Here is a 22,323-nt window from a genome sequence, read left to right on the forward strand (position 1 = left end):
TATTTCAGTTTTTATCTCACAGACTTTCCACGATTTTTGTGCACAATATGATATCCACCAAGTAAAGGTGCTCCATTCCACTCTCAGTTGAACAGTGATGCAGAGTGCCTTGAACAAACTTTCAAGATGCAAATGAAAACTTATATTGTCAATGGCCCTGGCAGAAGATATGCTAGCACACTTTCTCATTTCTTCCAAGTCCACACCTAACAGTGAGAGGAGCCTGGCAGAACTGCTGCACAGGTGCCACCTGCGCATGGTTCTGCACCTCCTGTTGCATGCCTCGCACCGTCCTCAGTTGCTTTCATCACCCAGATACACATCAGGGATCCCCATCTGGTTACAAGCTTTTGGTCACCATGAGCACTGGATCCTAGAGGTCTTTCATGGCCAGTAAGGTTGGAGAATTTTCACACTGCACATGGAGGAGAGACTGGTGACCTGCCATCGAAAGCAACTCCTCCCACAGGTGAGGGACCATGCCCTTCTGCCCTCACACTCAACATTTGGTTCTTCCTCCCTCCAGAGGTCCTTGTCCTCTCCTTCTAACAATCCCTGGAGCCCGCTTCTCTGTTTCTCCCTCTACCTCCTCCTCCAGACACACTCTTGTTCCTCATTTCTTCTAGCGTTCCACACGGGCATCAGGGACTGGATGTGGATGAGCTTCAGCAATGACTAACAGCATCAGATGATCAGCAGGCAACATACCAGTCAGTTCCTGGTCCCTTTCTCCTTTCTCATACATTTCAAATATGGCAAGATATGTATAGTGTGGAGAGACTAAATGAACAGTGTATAAATATTTTCTATGCCATTTCAGCTAAATTGTTCCGAGTAAGAACAAACATAAGAGAATTGTACATTAGATATAACTGAATGAACTAATTCATTTGTTTGGGTCCTGACCTCAGATTTGAGAATATGAAGGTCCGTGCTCTGTCTGATCATCGTGATTTAGGTCTTCCATCGTTAACCTAAATTATTTCAGGAAAACACACAGATGGTTGCTTCAACAAGACCAAACCTGACCACCTGTCCTCTCCACATTAAATATATATGTTCTTTCCCATAGAAACACAATTCACTGAACTCTCGTCTTTGTGCTCTGCCATAATATGTCAGTATCCTGACTATTCGAGCACTGGCAGTTCCCCACTTACCACTGTTGTCCTGCCACTGATGAGGATAGCACTTGATCAGAGCTGATTTTGTTTAACGCTTCATCTCATCACTCTCCCCTATTTTGGAAAACAGCAACAATGTTAAATTGTGAATTCTACATTCTAAATTGGTCTTCTCTTAAATAAAAAAGTAGAGAAGGCTTCATACTTCTTATATTATAGAGGATTAACAAACAAATGAAGTCACTGCCAATCAGCAAGGTCCACTGAGTAATCTTAGGGTCAGTCAGGAAAAGTTAATTACGTTAGAATCAAAAACTTTTGCCAGAAAATAGAGCACTTTCTTTGCAACAAATAGATAATGTTTTAATTGTAAGATGACCACTGTGGCTATTAAATGACAATGTTTACCTCCTCAATGGAGCGTCTTGTGGAACCACGTATTAGTCTTTGTTGTCGATGCAATTGTTCTTCGGCACGTATTAACTTAGCTTGCTGGTCACATAATTCCCTGTCTAATTCAGCTGCTTCATGGTCTTTATCTCGCCATGTGTAGCGTATCTCATCTTCAGCTCGTAATAATTCCTGCAGTGTTTGCTCCATCAACTGCAACATATATTAGCACATATACAGACTAACAACGAAAAGGGGAATATATATATATATATATATATATATATATATATATATATATATATATGATTCTGTAAATAAGAGTGATGATTTCTAGAATAAGAATTACTCAAAATCTATTAGCAGATAACAGCCCCAATTCTCACTAACATATCATTGATTATGTGATGAAACATTTTGAGGAAAACAGAAATTCTTCCTTAAAGAAGACATGCAAAACACTCAATATCTGGGACAGTTCAGGACTTCGAATCACTGTCCTGCAAATAGTGCAGTATGACTGAGTGCCCTTCCATGATGTTATGCACAATCATAAAACATTTTTTGAGGGTACAGAATGAATGAACAGCAGATAGACAATAAATACTAAAGGTAAAATCTTCTTGGTTATTAGGCCGTGTTACATTTCTTCTTTCTAATCAACATTTTGACCCCTCTGCTGGGATATTCTCCAGGATCTTGTTGTGTCCACTGAGGACTGAACCACCATGACTTCATGAGTGTAAAAAGACTGTGCCTTTTTGTAAGAAGATTTGTGTATCATATGTCGATATATGGCTTCATAGGCATAAAATGTAATATTAAACAGTGTTCCAGGATTAAAAGATGCTGCATATTTTCCATCATGGCACTTGTAAATAAATGCTGTATTCATGGCAAAGGGACTTGGCAGTTACATTACTGCCAATATCCAAAAACCTGAGAATAGGGGGGGGGGGGGGGGGGGAAATCTGTGAACAACTGTGTGTGTGTGTGTGTGTGTGTGTGTGTGTGTGTGTGTGTGTGTGTGTGTGTTGGGGCTTACCTTACAGGTGCTCAACGTTGATGTCATCAGTGCCCTGACACACATTAAAAGAAACGAATGTGGACATATTTTGTAAAATGGAAGCATACACGCGAAGAAAGTCAGAAAAGATGGAAAACTTTGTATAACAAAATAAAATGTAAAGAAAATGAGAAAGGAGTATCAAGGATGCCACAGGAAATTGTCACTGCCTGGCCACTTACCTAAAATATGGGCAAGCCAGTCATCCTGTGAACAAGTTAAGACTCTCTCCCTATAATCTTTGTAAAAACATTGGACAAGTCACAGAACTTTAAAACTTTAACCACATTCATTTGAGTATTTCCTAAAATAGATGGCGTATCAGCTGGCAAGTCAACCGTGGCCCGCTGGTCAGAAAATAAAATGCAGTCAAATAAAACACAATTCCACAATGACCATATAAGGTGCTTTGTAAATAAAGTGAAACATCTCTGGTGTAAAGTTCTCCTTCATTAAGTGCAGTAAGCTTAAGATGGAGATACCAACAATAATTGATTTGAATAGCTGCTGCAGAAGATGACCATGCAAAGAAAAGAACTTTAACATACCTGAATTCAGTAACAGGGAATGGCATATTCCACTCATCAGAAAAACCAGAACAAGGAATAGTGTCTTACTGTGATGCAGACTTCACAGGTGCTGGAAGAAACAGTGCATGGCTGCACTATCTACTACAGAAGCAAAATACACACATCAAAAAAAGTTTTGCATCACCTTGGTTCTGAGAGTTCCAGAACCTGTACAGAAAATTGGAATAGAGATCAACATAAACATCATTTCTGCCCTTTTTATTGCTCATGAAAACCACACATTGCTTGTTGTGTACCACCATATGATGAGACCTTCAGAGTTGGTGGTCCAGATTGCTGTACACACCATTACCTCTAATACCCAGAATCACATCCTCTTGTGTTGATGCATGCCTGTATTCATCATGGCATACTATCCACAAGTTAATCAAGGCACTGTTGGCCCAGATTGTCCCACTCCTCAATGGCGATTCAGCCTAGATCCCTCAGAGTGGTTGGTGGGTCATGTCATCCATAAGCAGCCCTTTTCAATCTATCCCAGGCATGTTCGATAGGGTTCATGTCTGGACAACATGCAGGCCACTCTAGTCGAGAGAAGTCGTTATCCTGAAGGAAGTCATTCACAAGATGTGCACAATGGGGGCATGAATTGTGATCCATGAAGATGAATGCCTCGACAGTATGCTGCCGATATCATTGCACTATTTGTTTGAGGATGGCATTCATGTATCATACAGCAATTATGGTGCCTTCCATGACCACCAGCAGCGTACGTCGGCTCTACATAATGCCACCCCAAGACAGCAAGGAACCTCCACCTTGCTGCACTCACTGGACAGTGTGTCTAAGATGTTCAGCCTCACTGGGTTGCCTCCAAACACATCTCTGACGATTGTCTGGTTGTAGGCATATGCAACACTCATCGATGAGGAGAACGTGATGTCATTTCTGAGTGGTCCATTCAGCATGTTATTTGGCCCATCTGCATGGTGTCGTGGTTGCAAAGATGGACCTCGCCATGGACATCGGGAGTGAAGTTGCACATCATGCAGCCTATTGTGCACAGTTTGAGTCGTAATATGACTTCCTGTGTCTGCACGAAAAGCATTATTCAACATGGTGGTGTTACTGTCAGGGTTCCTCTGAGCCATAATCCGCAGGTAGCGGTCATCCACTGCAGTAGTAGCCCTTGGGTGGCCTGAGTGAGGTATGTTATCGACAGTTCATCTCTCTGTATCTCCTCCATATCTGAACAACAACGCTTTGATTCACTCCGAGATACCTGGACACTTCCCTTGTTTAGAGCCCTTCCTGGCACAAAGTATCAATGAGAACACAATCAAACCACAGTATTGACCATCTAGACATGGTTGAACTACAGACAACAAGAGCCGTGTACTCCTTCCTGGTGGAATGACTGGAACTGATCGGCTGTCCGATCACCCCGTCCCCCCCGCCCTCGTGCCCCATCTCATAGGTGCTGCTCATGCATGGTTGTTTACATCTTTGGGTGGATTTAGTGACATCTCTGAACAGTCAAATGGACTGTGTCTGTGATATTCACAGTCAATGTCTATCTTCAGGAGTTCTGGGAACTGGAGTGATGAAAAAAAAAAAAAATTTTTTTTTTTTTGATGTGTGTACATCTCTGTTGCTCAAGATTGTCAAGAAATAAAGATTTTGAAGACTTTTATAGAAGAATTTTTTGACTGAAATACGAAAATGACAAATTGTTTTGATCACCAAAGTGTGGCACCAATGATAAAATTATGCCAAATTTCAAGACGAAACAAGCACATTGACGTCAAGTATTATTTCATCAATGATGGACTGAATCGTGGCTGGTTCAACATACAGTACTGACAAACTCAAGAAAAACAGTAAACAAAAGCAATATATTAAAAATAGTTCCCAGATTTTACTAGTTATCTTGACAGCCTCATCCAGCAAAGTACAGAGAAAGGTAAACACAAAAATTCTACAAACAAACATAGAAGATCATGTTAATATATTTAAATACATGATCCTACTTGTTTTAAGTGGTAGTTTCAATTTGTGCATAGATGCAGTTTGAATAGTGTAATTGGAAAAGTGTCAAACAGTGGAAAATCCAGGATGGAATGTAACAATTTTATGAGAAGGAAAGTTGCCACTCACCATATAGCGGAGATGCTGAGTTGCCGATAGGCATTACATCTCAGCTATATGGTGAGTGGCAACTTCCCTTCTCATAATATTGAAAAAGGATCAACTTATTGGAAGACATCAATTCTCTGCCCATAAAATATATTAATACAATATTGGAATAAATGTAACCATTAACCTTTTAATTGAAGCATTGAGCAGTATACAACCATGTAAACCAGTTTTCACGCAATGTCTTCCTCTGGGCTAACAAGCTAACAAACAAGACTAGGATGAAGTTTTGGGACAATGTATCGATGTGTGTGTGTGTGTGTGTGTGTGTGTGTGTGTGTGTGTGTGTGTGTGTGTTTGTGTGAGTTGTGTTTTGTAAGTCTGTAAAATAAATTAGTTATTTACAACAAATTCAGGTTTTAATTTAGACACAAATTCTTCCAGTATAATTAATACTGCCTGATAATTAACACAGCATATATAGGCATTTTATATGTATCATACCATTTCTTCTGGAAGTGAAACATGGACGATAACTAGTTTGGACAAGAAGAGAATAGAAGCTTTCGAAATGTGGTGCTACAGAAGAATACTGAAGATAAGGTGGATAGATCACGTAAATAATGAGGAGGTATTGAATAGGATTGGGGAGAAGAGAAGTTTGTGGCACAACTTGACTAGAAGAAGGGATCGGTTGGTAGGACATGTTTTGAGGCATCAAGGGATCACAAATTTAGCATTGGAGGGCAGCGTGGAGGGTAAAAATCGTAGAGGGAGACCGAGAGATGAGTACACTAAGCAGATTCAGAAGGATGTAGGTTGCAGTAGGTACTGGGAAATGAAGCAGCTTGCACAGGATAGAGTAGCATGGAGAGCTGCATCAAACCAGTCTCAGGACTGAAGACAACAACAACAACAACAACACCATTTCTTCAAGTATAATTCATAATTAACATAGCATATATAGATATGTTACATCTGCCACTCAGAAGCATCACTGATATATTTTGTACCCATGTAGGCCATTTGTCAAACTGAAATTTATTAAATTTGTGTATAATATACCCTAGCACCAACATAAATAATTTTGTGTATAAGGAGAAATCCCTGTAGAGTATGAACAGAAAATGTGGTTTCTGATAAGTACTTCATCAAATGCTGCACATATTTATAAGGAAAACATCAGGTGATGCTTTAATTAAGTTGAAAATGACCAATACTAATGAAAAAATTGCAATATCCACTTTGTCTTTAAAACCACTTGCAAACTTTGAATCACTGGACTTTCTTCAGACATTATGTTTGAAGTCATCAGTCATTACTGTTACACCTGGATTTCACTTCTGTAGTCATAGAGCAATTACCTGCTTTTTATGTGTGACTGTGTGGCATCTCATTTCATCTGTAGGTGAATGGTTGCCTGTCATCATTTTTGTTTGCTGTTTCTATCTTTGTATTTCTGTTATAACAATGCAAATGATTACAATAATCATTTCTTCAAAATTAATCAGATAATCACCACTGAAAGAGAGAGTTTTATATGTATGTATCATCATATACCTCCAGGACACAATGAATGTCTGCTCACTTCTAATGAACTAAGATCATAAACTTTAATGCAAGAGTGAAACATAACGGCATGTGTTGATAGCAAATATATAAGAAATTATGAACATTATTACAATTTAAACTAAGAATGACAGATACTATAATAATAATAATAATAATAATAATAATAATAATAAGAGGATTACCTTACCTGCATATTCAGTAGCTGATTTGAGTCCTATCTCTAGATATTTGATGCTACAGAAAACTACAATTTTGGTCAATAAACTGAATATTAACACTGGTATGTAAACATATGCTTTTACCTCAATATCCTTGTTTATCTCTGAGATTTCAGCTTGTCTGCGTCTAAGACAATCAACTGCAGAGTAATACTGAGCCTCTAATTCTCTTTTCTCTTGATACTCTGGACCTAAACCCAGATAAATCCATTATTCTTCAATTGCAAAAAATCTATAATACGAGTGTGAAATTAATTTTGAAATAAATTGGGTAACAAATGTATAAAAAATAATAATACAATTTCTCTGAGGCAAGTTGGATAATATGTGTCATCTATGGTTTAACGGCTCTCACCTACAGTGTATCATTGCTAAAATAATTAGAGAGAGAAATGTGATTAAGATAACTGTAGCATCAAAAAAAGTGTTAAGAAAAAAACCATTTAAAACTACATTAAATCTCTCCCCCTCTCCCTAACTTGCTCATGTTCACTTACCCATTAACTCTATCGCACACGGTGTAAAAACTGTACGTTTGGTCAAACACCACAAAACTTTTTAAAACATGGATAATATAAGAAGGAAGGATATAAGACTGCACGTTGATTGCTTCTCCCTAAAGCTTGTATTTTAGGGAGGAAGTTAAGATATTTGACAAAATCTTATAGGGCAGATCTGCAGTAAATTGACATTCGCTCCTTGTAAAACCCATTCAAATGAAACGTGGCATTTTCTGATCTGCAGCTAAAATATGTCTCGTCTGATCCAATGTCCCCTACATTGTATGTAATACTGAATCATATAAATTAAATTCCTTAAGTAGAAAGATCACAGGATCATGTTCCAGGAAAAACCACAGAACAGGCAAGAGTGGCCAACTGCTTTGACCCAGCCACAAGTACAGTTATTTAATTAAACAATGAATTGAAAAGACATGTTGGAGCGCACTCCCTCCAGTACCTCACTACATCTAAAATTAAACAGGGCCTCTTCAGTAGTAATGGTGGCAGTCAGTTCTGATCTTGGGTTTGGGTCGGTACTACTCCCACTTAAAATACTTGTTCCATAGAAGATGAGCAACAATTTGTTATGGTAATGAATTTGAATCATGTTTTCTGACTAATACACAAGGCACTTATAACCTAGACAGACTCTCATAAAAGCCTTATAAAACTGTAGTCGAAATGCTCCTTCTGTTCCCTAAGATCTGTGGCTAAGGCAATTCAAGACGTTCAGTGCCTGTAATCATGACAGTTTTAAATCAAACGTGAGTCCCAGAAATCTTTAAAATGGAGAATGGTGTCAATCATCAAGAACTTGACAGCTGGTGTATCGTATTATCCATACCTGACATTGTAATTTAGTTGTACTGTGGCTTCACAAAAGATAGTCAGAAGATGGATTGACTTAACCAAAAAAATTTATTTTAACCATTATAATCATAGTTTTAATGTACCTGATTTGAAATGATGCTGTTTCCACCTCACATGGAGAAGAGCATTACATGACTCAAAATTGCTGGATCTGAAATTCAATGCATTCCCTTCCATAGCTACACGGTAGTGGCAGGATGCTGAATCCTGGGTGAGGTCCTCTTGGAAAGATTAATTAATAGTGTACTTTCAGGTGTTCAGCTGAGTTGTTATTTCTATTTTCAAGCATAATATTTTGAGCGCAAGTCCAATAGCTTTCTTCACGCGCAGTGAGCTGTGTTGTATGTGTACTCAGTGCCCGCACTCCAACCAGACCATGGAATATTTTGGAGTTGCGTCAGTATTTGTAGCTGAGTTTGTCTCTGAGTACATGTTATGTCCACTTGATGCTTCTCTGTATTCCAGTGCTCACACTGTTATTCCATGAAGGCCACATTCTCTCAGCATTTAACAAGTCCAATGGATGAAGTGGCCATTAAGATTTTAACAAATTAATGACAAATAAGAACCCTTGGAAGCTCTATCCTTGTTTATCAGGTTTTACAACATCTTTATTTTGGTAGACTCCTTAATTGCACTATCCCAGAAACTTAATGTTTTCACCCCAGTACTGGACTCATCAAATTTCATTCAATCGTTATACTCAAGACAGTGCTCAGTGACAGGTGTTTTGCCTGGCTGTTTCTGGCAGGTGTGTCAATGATGTTTATTGCACCTCTCCTCAACTATTTCTGGAGATTGGGTCCAGTGTCAACTTCTTCCCTATGCATTGATAATTTTGAATGTAACAATTGCTTTGAGTATCCACTGCTTTGGAACACTATTTGTATAATTTATTCACAACATCCTGAAAAATTCTCTGGGAAGGGGTGGTAGGGGAGTTGTGAGGGGAATAGGAACAAGTTTGTTCACCAGTGGCATACTGCTTTTCGGGCATGCAAAAAAATTATAAGATACAATTTTTATCATAAAATAAAATATGGTATTTCAGGGCTTGGGTGTAGTCTGCACTGTAACTGACACCTGAAGTTAATGTTTTTTCAACAATTATTTTACATGTTTGGTTGTGGGACACAAGGTCGTCCCCATCCTCGAAAAGGCAAAATGTGAGGTCACCAATTGGTTGAAGTGGCCCATTTTAGCCTACATCAGACCTGAAAATACATCAGGAAAAAGTAGCCTTTAGACATAACACACAGGTAAATAATATTTCTATACGGGGTGGGCCAGAATTCATTATCCATCATAACCTACTGAAAACATTAAGATAATCTTGTTTGTTTGTTTGTTTGTTATAATTACAGTCATAAACACCAATGTGTACAGCTATACTTTTTCAGATAATTATTGACAGAAACATCAGAGTGCACTGTTATTAAAACAAACATCTCTCAAAATGTTCATTTATTATTCTAAGCTGTTGGGGAGATGTTTTCTAATGAGGAAAGAGTTTTTGCTTTAAAGCATGACACAAATGTGTTTATAATGTAATAATAAATTAGTGGATTACAAATTTCAAAACTGTTGCAAGTGCAAGGAATGCTTTACAATTTATGGAAATGTTTGTAGAAAATGGACCTGTAGTGGATTTCCACAGGTCAGGTTGGCCATCAATAAGTGGTGGAACAAAGCTTATAATTTTAGATTAGATTAATTATTCATTCCATAGACCCATAAAAGAGGGAATCCTCCTGGGTGTGAAACATATCAGATAAACACATTACAAAAATGTAATTAGAAAAACTTGAGTTTCATTAATTTTAATGATCCTCAGTCAATAAACAGTAAAATTATGTACATGAATTAAATTTAAACTTTTAATATTTACAGGTTTACTATTTGCACCTGGCTTCATTAAATCATCATTCAGACATTTGCTAGTTTCTTGGCTATTACAACCAACTAATGTCAAAAATTAAAGTAAATTGTTCATTTCAGTGATCCTCAGTTTAGAACAGTCAGATTATGTACAAGATTTAAAAATAAACTTCCACTATTTACAGACCTAAGACTTACATCTGCTTTCCATACATCCATCATTCACACAGTAGGTAGTTACTTGGTTGTTACAACCAAATATTGTCAAAAATTAAAGTATAATAAATTTTCACTAAAATGGTCTACTGCAGTTGTTGAGAAACTCATGGATGGAATAGAAGGAGATGGCCACCAAAAATTCTTTTAAATTATGTTTAAATTGTGCCTTGTCTGAAACTAAACTCTTAATTGTTGCTGGTAACTTATTGAAAATATGCGTTGCTGAATATTGGACTCCTTTCTGGGCAAGAGTAAGTGATTTTAAATCTTTATGTATATTGTTCTTGTACCTAGTATTGAATGTGTTCCAAGCATATTGATACTGTGTACTAAGTTATGGTTCTCAGAACTCTGAGAAGTCTAACCATACATTATCTCTCAAATGGGATATTTCTAAAGATTCTTTGCAAAGAGTTTTACATAAGGCCAAAATAAACATTACACATCTCATCTTATACATGGAAACTCCACCTAGGAATACCAACAATGTAGGAAAAGATACATTGCTACTTACAGACACTTACATAAAGCTTTTGGCCATAGCCTTCATCATTAAGAGAGAAACACACGTCATTCAGAGACACACACACACACACACACACACACACACACACACACACACACACACACCACACACACAACCGCAGCTCCAGCATCTCGGGCCGGAATGCAACTGTCACGTGAGATGCCAGCAACACTCTGGAGTTGGCATGGAAGGGAACGGATAGTAATGTATGGGAGGGGAGAGATGGATGCTGTCTTGCGATGTGTGCAGGAACTAGAATACTGACCCATGCTGTGTCAGAAGATTTTGGGGCAGGGAGGTGGGGAAAAATGGAGCAAAAATGGAGAGGAGCAGGGATGCATTGGCAGAAGGCTGCAAATAAACAGAGTGGGATATGAGAATGAGGAGGAGATGATAGGACAGAGGGGCTGGAAACTGTTGGGTGGAGTGTATGGGGACGGTATGTTACTGAAGGTTGGGCCACTATAATTATGGGAGCGGAGACTGTGTTGTAAGGATAATTGCTATCTGCACAATTCAGAAAAGCTGGTGATGGAGGGAAGGATCCAGATGGCTCAGGCACTGAAGCACCCATTAAAATCAAGTGTGTTACATTCAACTGCATGTTGTACCACATGTTGGTCTACATTGCACTTGGCCGCAGTTCGGCAGTGGCCGTTCATCCTGGTGGACAGCTGGTTGGTACTATACCAATATAAAAAGCTGTGCAATAATTGCAGCAGAGATGGTAAATGACATGGCTGCTATCACTGGTAGCCTGGCCCCTGATGAGGTAGGATAAACCTGTGACAGGACTGGAATAAGGGTGGATTGGGCAGGTTTTGCACCTGGGTCTTCCACAGGGATATGATCCTTGTGGCAAAGGTTGAGACTGTGAGTGGCGTGTGGGTAAACTAGGATGTTGTGGAGGTTGGGTACGCAATGGAACATCACTTTAGGAGAGGGTGGGAAATATTTCAGGTAGGATGTTCCTCATTTCAGGGCATGATGATAGGTAATCAAAGCCCTGGTGAAGGTTGTGGTTCAGTTGTTCTAATCCGGAGAAGTGCTGGGTGATGAAGGGGATGTTCCTCTGTGGCTGGTTCTTGGGGGCGGTGGGAGGGTTGGGTGTGTGAGGGGAAATCACAAAGGAGATTTGTGTGTGGACGAGATCTGAGGGATATCGCCTGACTGTGAAGCCATGGTGAAATCCTCAGCATACTGATCAAGGGAGTTTTTGACACTGCAGATATGCTGTCCCTGGGTAGCCAGGCTGTATGGGAGGGATGTTTGGTGAGAAAGAATGACAGCTGTCAAAATGCAGGTACTGCTGGTGGTTGGTGGGTTTAATGAGGACAGAGGTGCAGATGGGGCCATCAGAGAGGAGGAGGTCACCATCTAGTAAGGTGGCACACTGGGTTGAGGAAGACCACGAATGGATGGGAGAGAAGGTGTTGAGGTTGCGAAGGAATGAAGATAGGGTGTCTTGGCCCTGAGTTCATATCATGAATGAGACTAGAGATTTTGTGTTTTGTGAGGCTAAGAAAGTCTCCTCTAGACAGCCCATAAAAAGGTTGGCTGCACCATGGATTTGTTTATGTATCTTTGTTTATGTATGATGTTTGTTTTGTGGGGCACTCAACTGCGTGGTTATCAATGCCCGTACAAATTCCCTTCCATTGCTCAGTCCAAGTTCGCCATTTTCATGAATGTTGATGAAATGATGAGGACAACGCAAATGCGCAGTCATCTCGGGGCAGGTTAATATTCCTGACCCTGCCAGGAATCGAACCTGGGATCCTGTGCTTGGGAAGCAAGGACGTGACTGCGAGACCATGAGCTGCAGACAAAAGTACTTGTGTGTTAGGATAAAGTCAATAAGATGTTTGAGGAATGAGGTAATGGGTTTTGAATCTGAAGGACATTGGTGAAGGTAGTTTTCAATACTGGTAAGACCATGGCATAAAGGATGTTGGTGTACAGTGAGGTGACAACAACAGTGATGAGTAAGGATCCAGAAGGTAAAGGGATGGGGATGGTTGAGAGTTGGTGAAAGAAGTGGTTGGTGTCTTTGAAATAGGAAGCTAGATAACAGCAATTGGTTGCAGGTGTTGGTCAATGAGGGTTGGAATTCTTTCAGTCCTGTTATGGGTCTATCCTATCTCATCAGGTGCTGACCCTTCTGTGAAAGCAGCTTTGTCATTTACCAGCTCTGCTGCAATCATTGCACAACTTTTTACATTAGTATGACTACCAACCAGCTGTCCATCAGATAAATGGACTCTGCCAAACTGAGGCCAAGAGCAAGATATACCACCCTGTGGCATAAGATGCAGCTGAATGTAACACACTCAGTTTCAATGGGTTCTTCACTAACTGAGCCGTCTGGATCCTTCCCTCCAGCAACAGCTTTTCTGAACTGCGCAAATGGGAGTTATCCTTACATCACATTCACTGCTCCTGTAACTATTCCAGACTCAACCTTCAGTAACATACTGTGCCCATACCCTTCACCCAACAGTTTCCACCCCCACTGTTCTATCATCTCCTTCCTATTCTCTTCTCCCACCCTGTTTATTTGCAGCCTCTCCGAAGACATCCACCTGCCTTTCCCTGCTTCTCTCCATTTTTGCTCCTCTTTTCCCCACCTCTCTGCCCCACAACCTCCTGACATGACGCCTGTTGGCATTCTAGTCGCTGCACACTAAACCAGACAACTTTTGTCTCTCTCCCCACCCATACACAACTACCCCTTCCCCTTCCCTGCCCCCTCCAGATTGCTGCTTGTATCCCACATGATAGGTGCATTCCTACCTGGGGTGCAGGTGTTGGCAGTCCTGTGTGCATGAGGTGTGCTTGTTTGTGTGTGTGAATAGTGAGTGTCTCTCTTTTACTGATGAGGACTATGGCCAAAAGCTTTTTGTAAGAGTCCTTTAATTGTGCCAGTCTGCAACTTGACATGTCTTCTTTATGGTAAGTAGCACTCTCTCTTTTACTAAATTGTTTGTCTCATACAAGGGCTACTGGAAGTTGAATGTGGTAGGCTTCAGTTTTGTGAGACAATGTTAAAAGTTGTGGATCCAGGAAAACAGATAGATGCAGTGTTTCTTGATTTCTAAAAAGCATTTCACTCCGGACCACACATACACTTATTGTCAAAAGTATGATCATATGTGGCATCAAGTGAAATTTGTAACTAGAATGGGGACTTTTGGGTAGGGAGGACACAGCATGTTATCTCGAATGAACAGTCATCTTCAGATGTAGAAGTAACTTCAGGTGTGCCCTGGGAAGTGTGTTGGCACCCTTGTTGTTCATTTTGTATATTAATGATCATGAAGACAATATTAATAATAAAATCAGGCTTTTTGTGGATGATGCAGTTATCTATAATTAAGTACTATCTGAAAGAAGCTGTATAAATATTCAGTCAGATCTTGATAAGATTTCAACATGGAGCTGAGATTGGCAACTTGCTCTAAATATTCAGGTAATGTAAAGTCTAGCACGTCATAAAATGAAAAAGAAAAAGAAAAAAAATAATACTATCCTTTGACTATAATATCAATGAGTCACAGTCAAAATTGGCCAACTCATACAAATAGCTGAGGAGTGACTGCCCCTCCTGCCCACCTGGTTGATACACCCTTGTTTGTCTGACGTCTTGTAGAGTTATGAAATGGAATGATCATATAGGTTCAGTGATGTGTAAAGCAGATGGTAGACTTCACTTTATTGGTATAACATTGGGGAAGTGACATCAGTCTACAAAAGAGATAGCTTACAAATCACTCATGAAAATTCTTCTAGAATATTGCTCAAGTGTGTGGCACTTGTACCAGATAGGATTAACAGAGGATATTGAATGTATACAGAGGAGAACAGGATGAATGGTCACAGGTTTGGTCAATCCATGGGAGACAGTCACAGAGATACTGAAGGAACTGAACTGGAAGACTCCTGAAGACAGACGTAAACTATGCCAAGAAAGTCAATTAACAAATTTTCAAAAACTGCTTTAAATGGCTACGCTAGGGATATACTACAGACCCTTTATGTATTGCTTACATAGGGATCATGAGGATAAGATTAGAATAATTACTGCATGCACAGGGGCATTCAAACAATCATTCTTCTTGCACCATATTCTTGAATGAAACAGGAAGAAACCCTAATAACTGGTGCAATGGGACATACCCTCTGTCATGCACCTCATACTGGTTTGCAGAGTATGTATATATAGATGTAGAATTAAGAGAATATGATAATGAGTTGTTTTCTAAGATAACTTGGAGTGATGAGCCAACTTTCAAATTATCAGGCCACATTAACAGGCACAACTGCACCCATTGATACACAGAGAGTAATTAGGCATTAACAGACACAATTGCACCTATTGCTACACAGAGAACAATTTGGTTATGATGGGTAGTGACTTTTGGCTCATCTTGTATCACAGAGTGGTACATAAATAAGTTTATTTATTGATAAATCTGTGTTTCTGAATTGTGGGAATAGCAGCCTTTTTTGCCAATGCTTGGCAATAAGAAAGCTGCTGTTCCCAAAATAGTTTTAGTGAGTTTCCCTTAGGAAACAATAGCTGTTGAGGTTGGTCTTAATTTATTTGTTTTTGCAAATAATGGACATTTTATGTACTTGTCCATTAAAACACCTGTTAAGAGACAATTTAAAAAAAAAATGTAATGTAGACCAGAAAAAGAAATAATCTATGAAATTAGCTGTGGTAGCACGAATACCCCACTCAGCGTTCCTCGTAACAGTCATTTATTGTGCATGTCTTGTCCTGTTTGCCATTCCAGCCCTGCCTTTATGTATGTACTGCTACCTATTGTAGCCTCGGCTGCCTTCTTGCCTTCAGTAGGATCAGTTTGTCAACTAAAATTACAATTATTTAATGTTTTTCAGAATTTATCTCACCCTTAATGTCTTTAGGGCAACGGCCTTGGCAGAGTGGATACACCGGTTCCTGTCAGATCACCGAAGTTAAGCGCTGTTGGGCGTGGCTGGCACTTGTATGGGTGACCATTCGGGCCGCCACGCGCTGTTGCCATTTTTCGGGGTGCACTCAGCCAAGTGATGCCAACTGAGAAGCTACTCGACTGAATAGTAGCGGCTCCGGTCAAAGAAAACCATCATAATGACTGGGAGTGCGGTGTGCTGACCACACGCCCCTCCTACCCGCATCCTCAGCTGAGGATGAGACGGCGGTTGGATGGTCCCGACGGGCCACTTGTAGCCTGAAGACGGAGTGCTGTTTTAATGTCTTTAAGAAAGGAATCTGGTACCCAAAGCAGGAAAAGGTGAAATAACAGAACAAGAACAGCTTTCTGAACTAGCTGGAAGTTTTGACAGACTTACTGTAAAAACTGCTGATAACACCTAGTGTGTAATTTCACAAGAATTTACATGTTCCTGTGATCCAGAATCTTTAAGCTGCTCACTCTCTACAGCAGAAGCAGGGCCAACTACACAGACATTCACTCTTTAAGAGCAGATTCATTTGAAAGTTTTCATTGATACTAGTTATTGGCAGAAAATATAACTGAGACTTTGAAGAATGAACTTAACTAAGACAGGGACATGAGGACTACAGAATAAATATGCATTTATTTCAACATATAACACCAGCAGATCATTTTCTAAGGAGTGGTTTTATATGGAGTTAGAAAATGGCGAGTGAGTTTTAAGGACATGGTTGTTGTATTTTCCTGTGAAATGTGCTATATATGCTTTCCTTGCATGCTTTTTTTAAAATAATAATACAGGGAGAAGTTCTTGTATACAGCCATATGATTTTAAAACATGAAAACGCTAAACCCCAAGAATACTTCAACATGAGAAAAGTTATCATCCTGTTGAAGCATATGAAAACTGAACTGGAAATACCTTGAAATGAGACTACAGAAATGTGAAACAATTGATGATGCTGTTCAATTAAAGCAATCGACGATGCTGTTCATGTAAAACAATGTAAGTCATTTGATAAATGAAAAGCTCTATTAACAAGAATTCTTGATTATTAACTGTATTTAGCCAGGCAATATTTAACATTGTGTGGTCACTCAGAAGATCTTTGTGGAAATTATAAATGTGGAAATTCACTTGAGACCTTAAAACTACTTGCCAAAACTGATTCATCAGCGAATATCACATTTACAAAGTTCAGCAAACAGATTATCTCCATGAAGCCAAAATGACTCCATCAGACTACTTGGCGAGCATGACAGAATAGAGATACTTAAGAAAATATACAAGACTAAGTATTCCTCCACCATGTACAAAGATATATCGAGTACTGACCAAATGTCTCAAGTAATTCATTATGTACAGATTGAAGGTTCAGAAGCCACAGTACAGGAATCCTTTGTTGACTTCATTCTATGACATGGAAATTCAGCTAATGAAATTACAGAACAAATATCCGACAACTTGCAAGGAGATAGTTTAAAACAGGCCTCCTGCTATGGATAAGGATATGATAACGATGCAACCATGCCTGTACACATTAGTAGTGTTCAGATACATATTTTGGGTATAATTGTGAAAGCAATATTGGTGCCATGTAACAATCTCTCACTTAATCTTGCTGGAGTGAATGTAGTTGCTGTTGGAATAAAAACAATGACTTCTTCCAATACTGTGCAAAATGTGTACACATAAGTGGGATGTTCTTAAACATGTTCCAATTAATGTGAAGTGATCCTGTGACATAAAATGTATTCCAAAGCATGAATCTGTATGTGTGCTCACTGTGCACCCTGATAGCATAATAAAATTTTGGAAGCCTTGAGGTATAGTTGAGAAGAAAATCCAGAAACAAGAAAATCCAGAAACCAAAGGACATAAATGCAGTTTATTGGTTTACATTGTGACCTAACCTTCCTTTGCATTCCTTTATTTTTGGAGCCCATGCTCGCTAAAGTGAATGATGTTCAAATATGCCTACAACAGAAACCTTGGACTTGATCAATGTGTTCAAAATTTGAAATCATTTAAACTATTTTGTGAACAAAAGCAGCTTAGAGAACCACATAAATATGCAATATGTTTGATATTTCAACAGAAAGAAGAATCAGATGATGAAACAAAATGTTTAGTGAGATAAGTATTGCTCTAGCTAAAATTTAATTCAAGAGGCTAACTACAAATAGCTTGAGGCAGTAGATATGATATAATATTTGGAGGGGGAAGTGTATATTACAAATGGATGTACTTCACAGGCTATTTACCTTCCTTAAAATTTAAATACTAATTATTAAGTTGGATGATTAAGTGGAAGATGCAGGAGAGTTTAACTCTACATCTTCACCTATATGACTACCATACATTTCATAGTTGAGTGCTCAGTAGAGGGTTCATTTAACCACTTTCAAGCTATTTTTCCACCATTCCACTGCAGGAAAAACAAACTCTTAAATTTTTACCTGCACACACTCATTTTTCTCATTTTATTACAATGTTCATTTTTTCCTCTGTAGGTGGGCACCAAAAGAGTATTTCCACATCTGGAGGAGAAAGTTGGTGACTGAAATTTCATGATATCCTGCCTCTGTGAAAAATCCCTTTGTTTTGATGATTGCCACCCCAGTTTATGTATCATATCTGTGGTACTCTCACACCTGTTTCACAATAATACAAAATGAGCTGCCCTTCTTTAAACTCTTTCAGTGTCTTCCATTAATTCTGTCTGATGCAGATCCCACACCATGCAGCAATACTCCAGGAAAGGACGGACAAGCTTAGTGTAGGCAGTCTCTATAGTAGACCTGTTGCATCCTCTAAGTATTCTGCCAATAAAACACAGTCACAATGTTATCTATGTGATCATTCCAATTTAAGTTATTCATAACTGTTTAATATAAATACAGAAAACTGCAACCATCATTTTTAAAACAGCTTTTTACTTGGTTTTTGAACCTTTTCAGGCTCATCTTCAGATAGTGCACATGAGGTTTCAAAGTAGATATCTTGTCTAAATCACTTTGCTATTGGTTATCATCTGATGACTTTACAAAACAATCAGTTACAGCATCATCTTCAAACAATGTAAGAGGGCTGCTCAGGTTGTCTCCTAAATCATTTATAAAGATCAGGAACAGCAGAGGGCTTACTTATAGGACTTCCCTGGAGAACACAAAAAATCACTTTTCTTTCACTTGATGACTGTTTGTCGATTACTACAAACTATGACATTTCTGAGAGAAAATCACAAATCCAGTCATACAATTGAGATGATATTCTGCAGGCTGCAGTCTGACTAGAAGTCACTTGTAAGGAATATTGTCAGAAGCTTTATGGAAATCTAAAAATATGGAATCAATTTGATTATGATGCAAAAAGACAGCTAGAGTTGCAAATAAAATAGTTACTTCAGTAGGTGATTGGTTTTGGGTTAACACCCATTTTCAAACCAACCAAGGCTTGCAAAGTTAAATGTATGCCCAAAATAACAGTAAATAATGCCGATACATATAAGTCTGGTACCAAGAGCACATAAATTGGGTATGAAAATCAATCTGAGATCCCCTGTTGACAGAACTCATTACTTTGTGTAAACAAAGAGCTAACTGTAAATAAAATAGAAAGAAACTTTCACATGGGAAAAATATATTAAAAACAAAGATTCCAAGACTTACCAAGCGGGAAAGCGCTGGCAGACAGGCACATGAACAAAACACACAAACACACACACAGAATTACTAGCTTTCGCAACCGATGGTTGCTTCTTCAGGAAGGAGAGGGAAAGACGAAAGGATGTGGGTCTTAAGGGAGAGGGTAAGGAATCATTCCAATACCGGGAGCGGAAAGACTTCCCTTAGGGGAAAAAAAGGACAGGTGTACACTCGCACACACACTCGCACACACACACACACACACACACACACACACACACACACACACACACACACACACACATATCCATCCGCACATACACAGACACAAGCAGACATATTTAAAGGCAAAGAGTCTTTGCGAGTGTACACCTGTCCTTTTTTTCCCCTAAGGGAAGTCTTTCCGCTCCCGGTATTGGAATGATTCCTTACCCTCTCCCTTAAAACCCACATCCTTTCGTCTTTCCCTCTCCTTCCTGACGAAGCAACCATCGGTTGCGAAAGCTAGTAATTCTGTGTGTGTGTTTGTGTGTTTTGTTCATGTGCCTGTCTGCCAGCGCTTTCCCGCTTGGTAAGTCTTGGAATCTTTGTTTTCAAAGAGCTAACTGTGATTGACAAGAATGATACTTTCTGAATTCATGTTGCTACTTGTCAATAAATCATTTTCTTAGAGATAATTTGTAATGTTCATAGTCAGTATGTTTTCCAAATCCTTCTGCAATACGATGTTCGTGATACGGGCCTGTAACTCATCAGACTGCTCTTACTTCCATACTTGAGTACTGCTGTGACCTGTGCAACTTTCATTTCTTTAGGTACAGATCTTCTATCAGGAGAGTGGTCGTATATGACTGCTAAATAAAGAGTTATTGTTTCAGCATATTCCGATATGAACCTCATAGATAATATTATCTGGACCAGAGGCCTTGCCTTTATTGAGTTAAGCTGCTTCACTTCATCAAGGATACCTATGGCTAAGTTACTCATGTTTGTAACTGTTCTTGACACAAATTTTGGAATTTTTACTTCGTCTTCTTTGGTGAAGAATTGTGGAAAACTGTGTTTAAAAGTCTGCTTTAGTAGCACTTCATCAGTAACGTTACCATCGCTATCACGCTATGAAGTTATTGATTGTGTCTTGCCACTGATGTACCTCACATGCAACCAGAACCTCTTTGTATTTTATGCCATATTCCGAGCAGAGTTTCATTATGAAAACTATCCAAAGTATACTTTTCAGTGTGATAGAGTCTGCAGCTGTGATGCATTTTTTTGAAAGATGTCAAGATGCCTTTAGCTGCTGCTCTCTTTATTTCATGTACGATTGCACAATTTCGGCCATTTTCAAATATCTAAAACGGAAGCATTATACACTGGATACATTAATGAGACTTGTGATTTTGCTGTAGGAACAAGTCATATCTGCAGATATACTGGGCATATTATAACTTACTTTATGGATTATTTTTAAGTAATAAATTATGCCAAGTATAGTGTTAGAACTGGTAAAAAGTTGTCAATTACTTCCTGTTTGTCCAATATAAAATTTTGTGCATTCTTCACAGTTGCCAAAAGTTTTATATTTGAAAAACAGGAAGAAAAGTTAGTACACAATTTAAAGAACACAAAATAATTAGCAACAATAATCCATCCACATTTATTGCACATTTAAACTACACCAACCACAAAGTACCTAATATAGATAGATCACTTCAAATATTACATAAATTACAGAAAGAAAGAGTCATGAATGTAATGGAAGAAATTGAAATTTATATCTACCTAAAAGATCAGTCAGACAGAGTATTAAATGAGCAAAAAGAACTGCAAAATAGGAAATTCCTAGACAACTTTTTACCAGTTCTACAATTAAGCACTACAGAACCATAGAATATAAAATTATTACTACACTCATTAATAAATATGACTGCAATGCAAAACATCATGCAACCATAAAGTAGTTTTTATTTGGCTCTCATAGTTTTCAGTATTGTTTCATTAGAGTACTGTGATGGATTCCATATAAAAGATATTTTACATCCTTTTAAATTTGGTATGCTTTTTTCATTGCCTCCACAAAAGAGTTCTGATCTGTTTTTGTGTACTTTTGGGGATCAGTACCATCTATTACCAGTTTATTTGGTATGTGTGTCTCAATAGTTGTTGTACTATTTCTTTGAATTTAAACGGCATCTGGTTTACTCTTACACATTCAGATTGGAAGGAGTGAAGGCTATCTCTTAGGAACGTCTCAAGTGAATTTTTATCTGCTTTTTTAAACAGCTGTATTTTGTGTTTAGGGTTCTTTGTTGTTAAGAGGTCAAATATGTATTCAAAACCACTTACATTTCAAGTGGACTCCTGAAATAATGGCTCAAAATAATTTATGGAGAAAGCATTCAGAATGATTTCAGATCATGTTTTATCATTGACTTTTAACATGCATTTTTTTTTTTTTTTTTTTTTTTTCAAAACGGGTGATAAAGGAGAGGTTTCTAACTACCGCCCAATTTCATTGTTAACAAGTCTTTCAAAAATCCTCGAGAAACTTATGTACATTAGAATCATGGCTCACCTTAATAAATATCATGTGTTGTTGTGGTCTTCAGTCCTGAGACTGGTTTGATGCAGCTCTCCATGCTACTCTATCCTGTGCAAGCTTCTTCATCTCCCAGCACC

The 22,323-nt window shown here is 38.6% G+C and overlaps 1 protein-coding gene across 5 annotated transcripts in view; it reads right to left on the reverse strand.

The window, feature by feature from the left end:
• LOC126335503 (coiled-coil domain-containing protein 39) overlaps positions 1-22,323 on the reverse strand; it is a 424,893-nt gene that overhangs the window by 24,977 nt on the left and 377,593 nt on the right. For 4 of the 5 annotated variants that reach the window (XM_049998846.1, XM_049998848.1, XM_049998849.1 and 1 more), the window contains 2 exons: positions 7,121-7,227; positions 1,533-1,727 (listed from right to left, as the gene is read on the reverse strand). In XM_049998846.1, coding sequence (XP_049854803.1) covers positions 1,533-1,727; positions 7,121-7,227 — 302 coding nt within the window. Of the gene's footprint in view, positions 1-1,532; positions 1,728-6,610; positions 6,768-7,120; positions 7,228-22,323 lie in introns of those variants that run through there. The other variant, XR_007564887.1, reaches the window with a different exon arrangement.

This window comes from Schistocerca gregaria, chromosome 2 (genome assembly GCF_023897955.1).
Source record: "Schistocerca gregaria isolate iqSchGreg1 chromosome 2, iqSchGreg1.2, whole genome shotgun sequence".
Taxonomy (NCBI): Eukaryota; Metazoa; Arthropoda; class Insecta; order Orthoptera; family Acrididae; genus Schistocerca; species Schistocerca gregaria.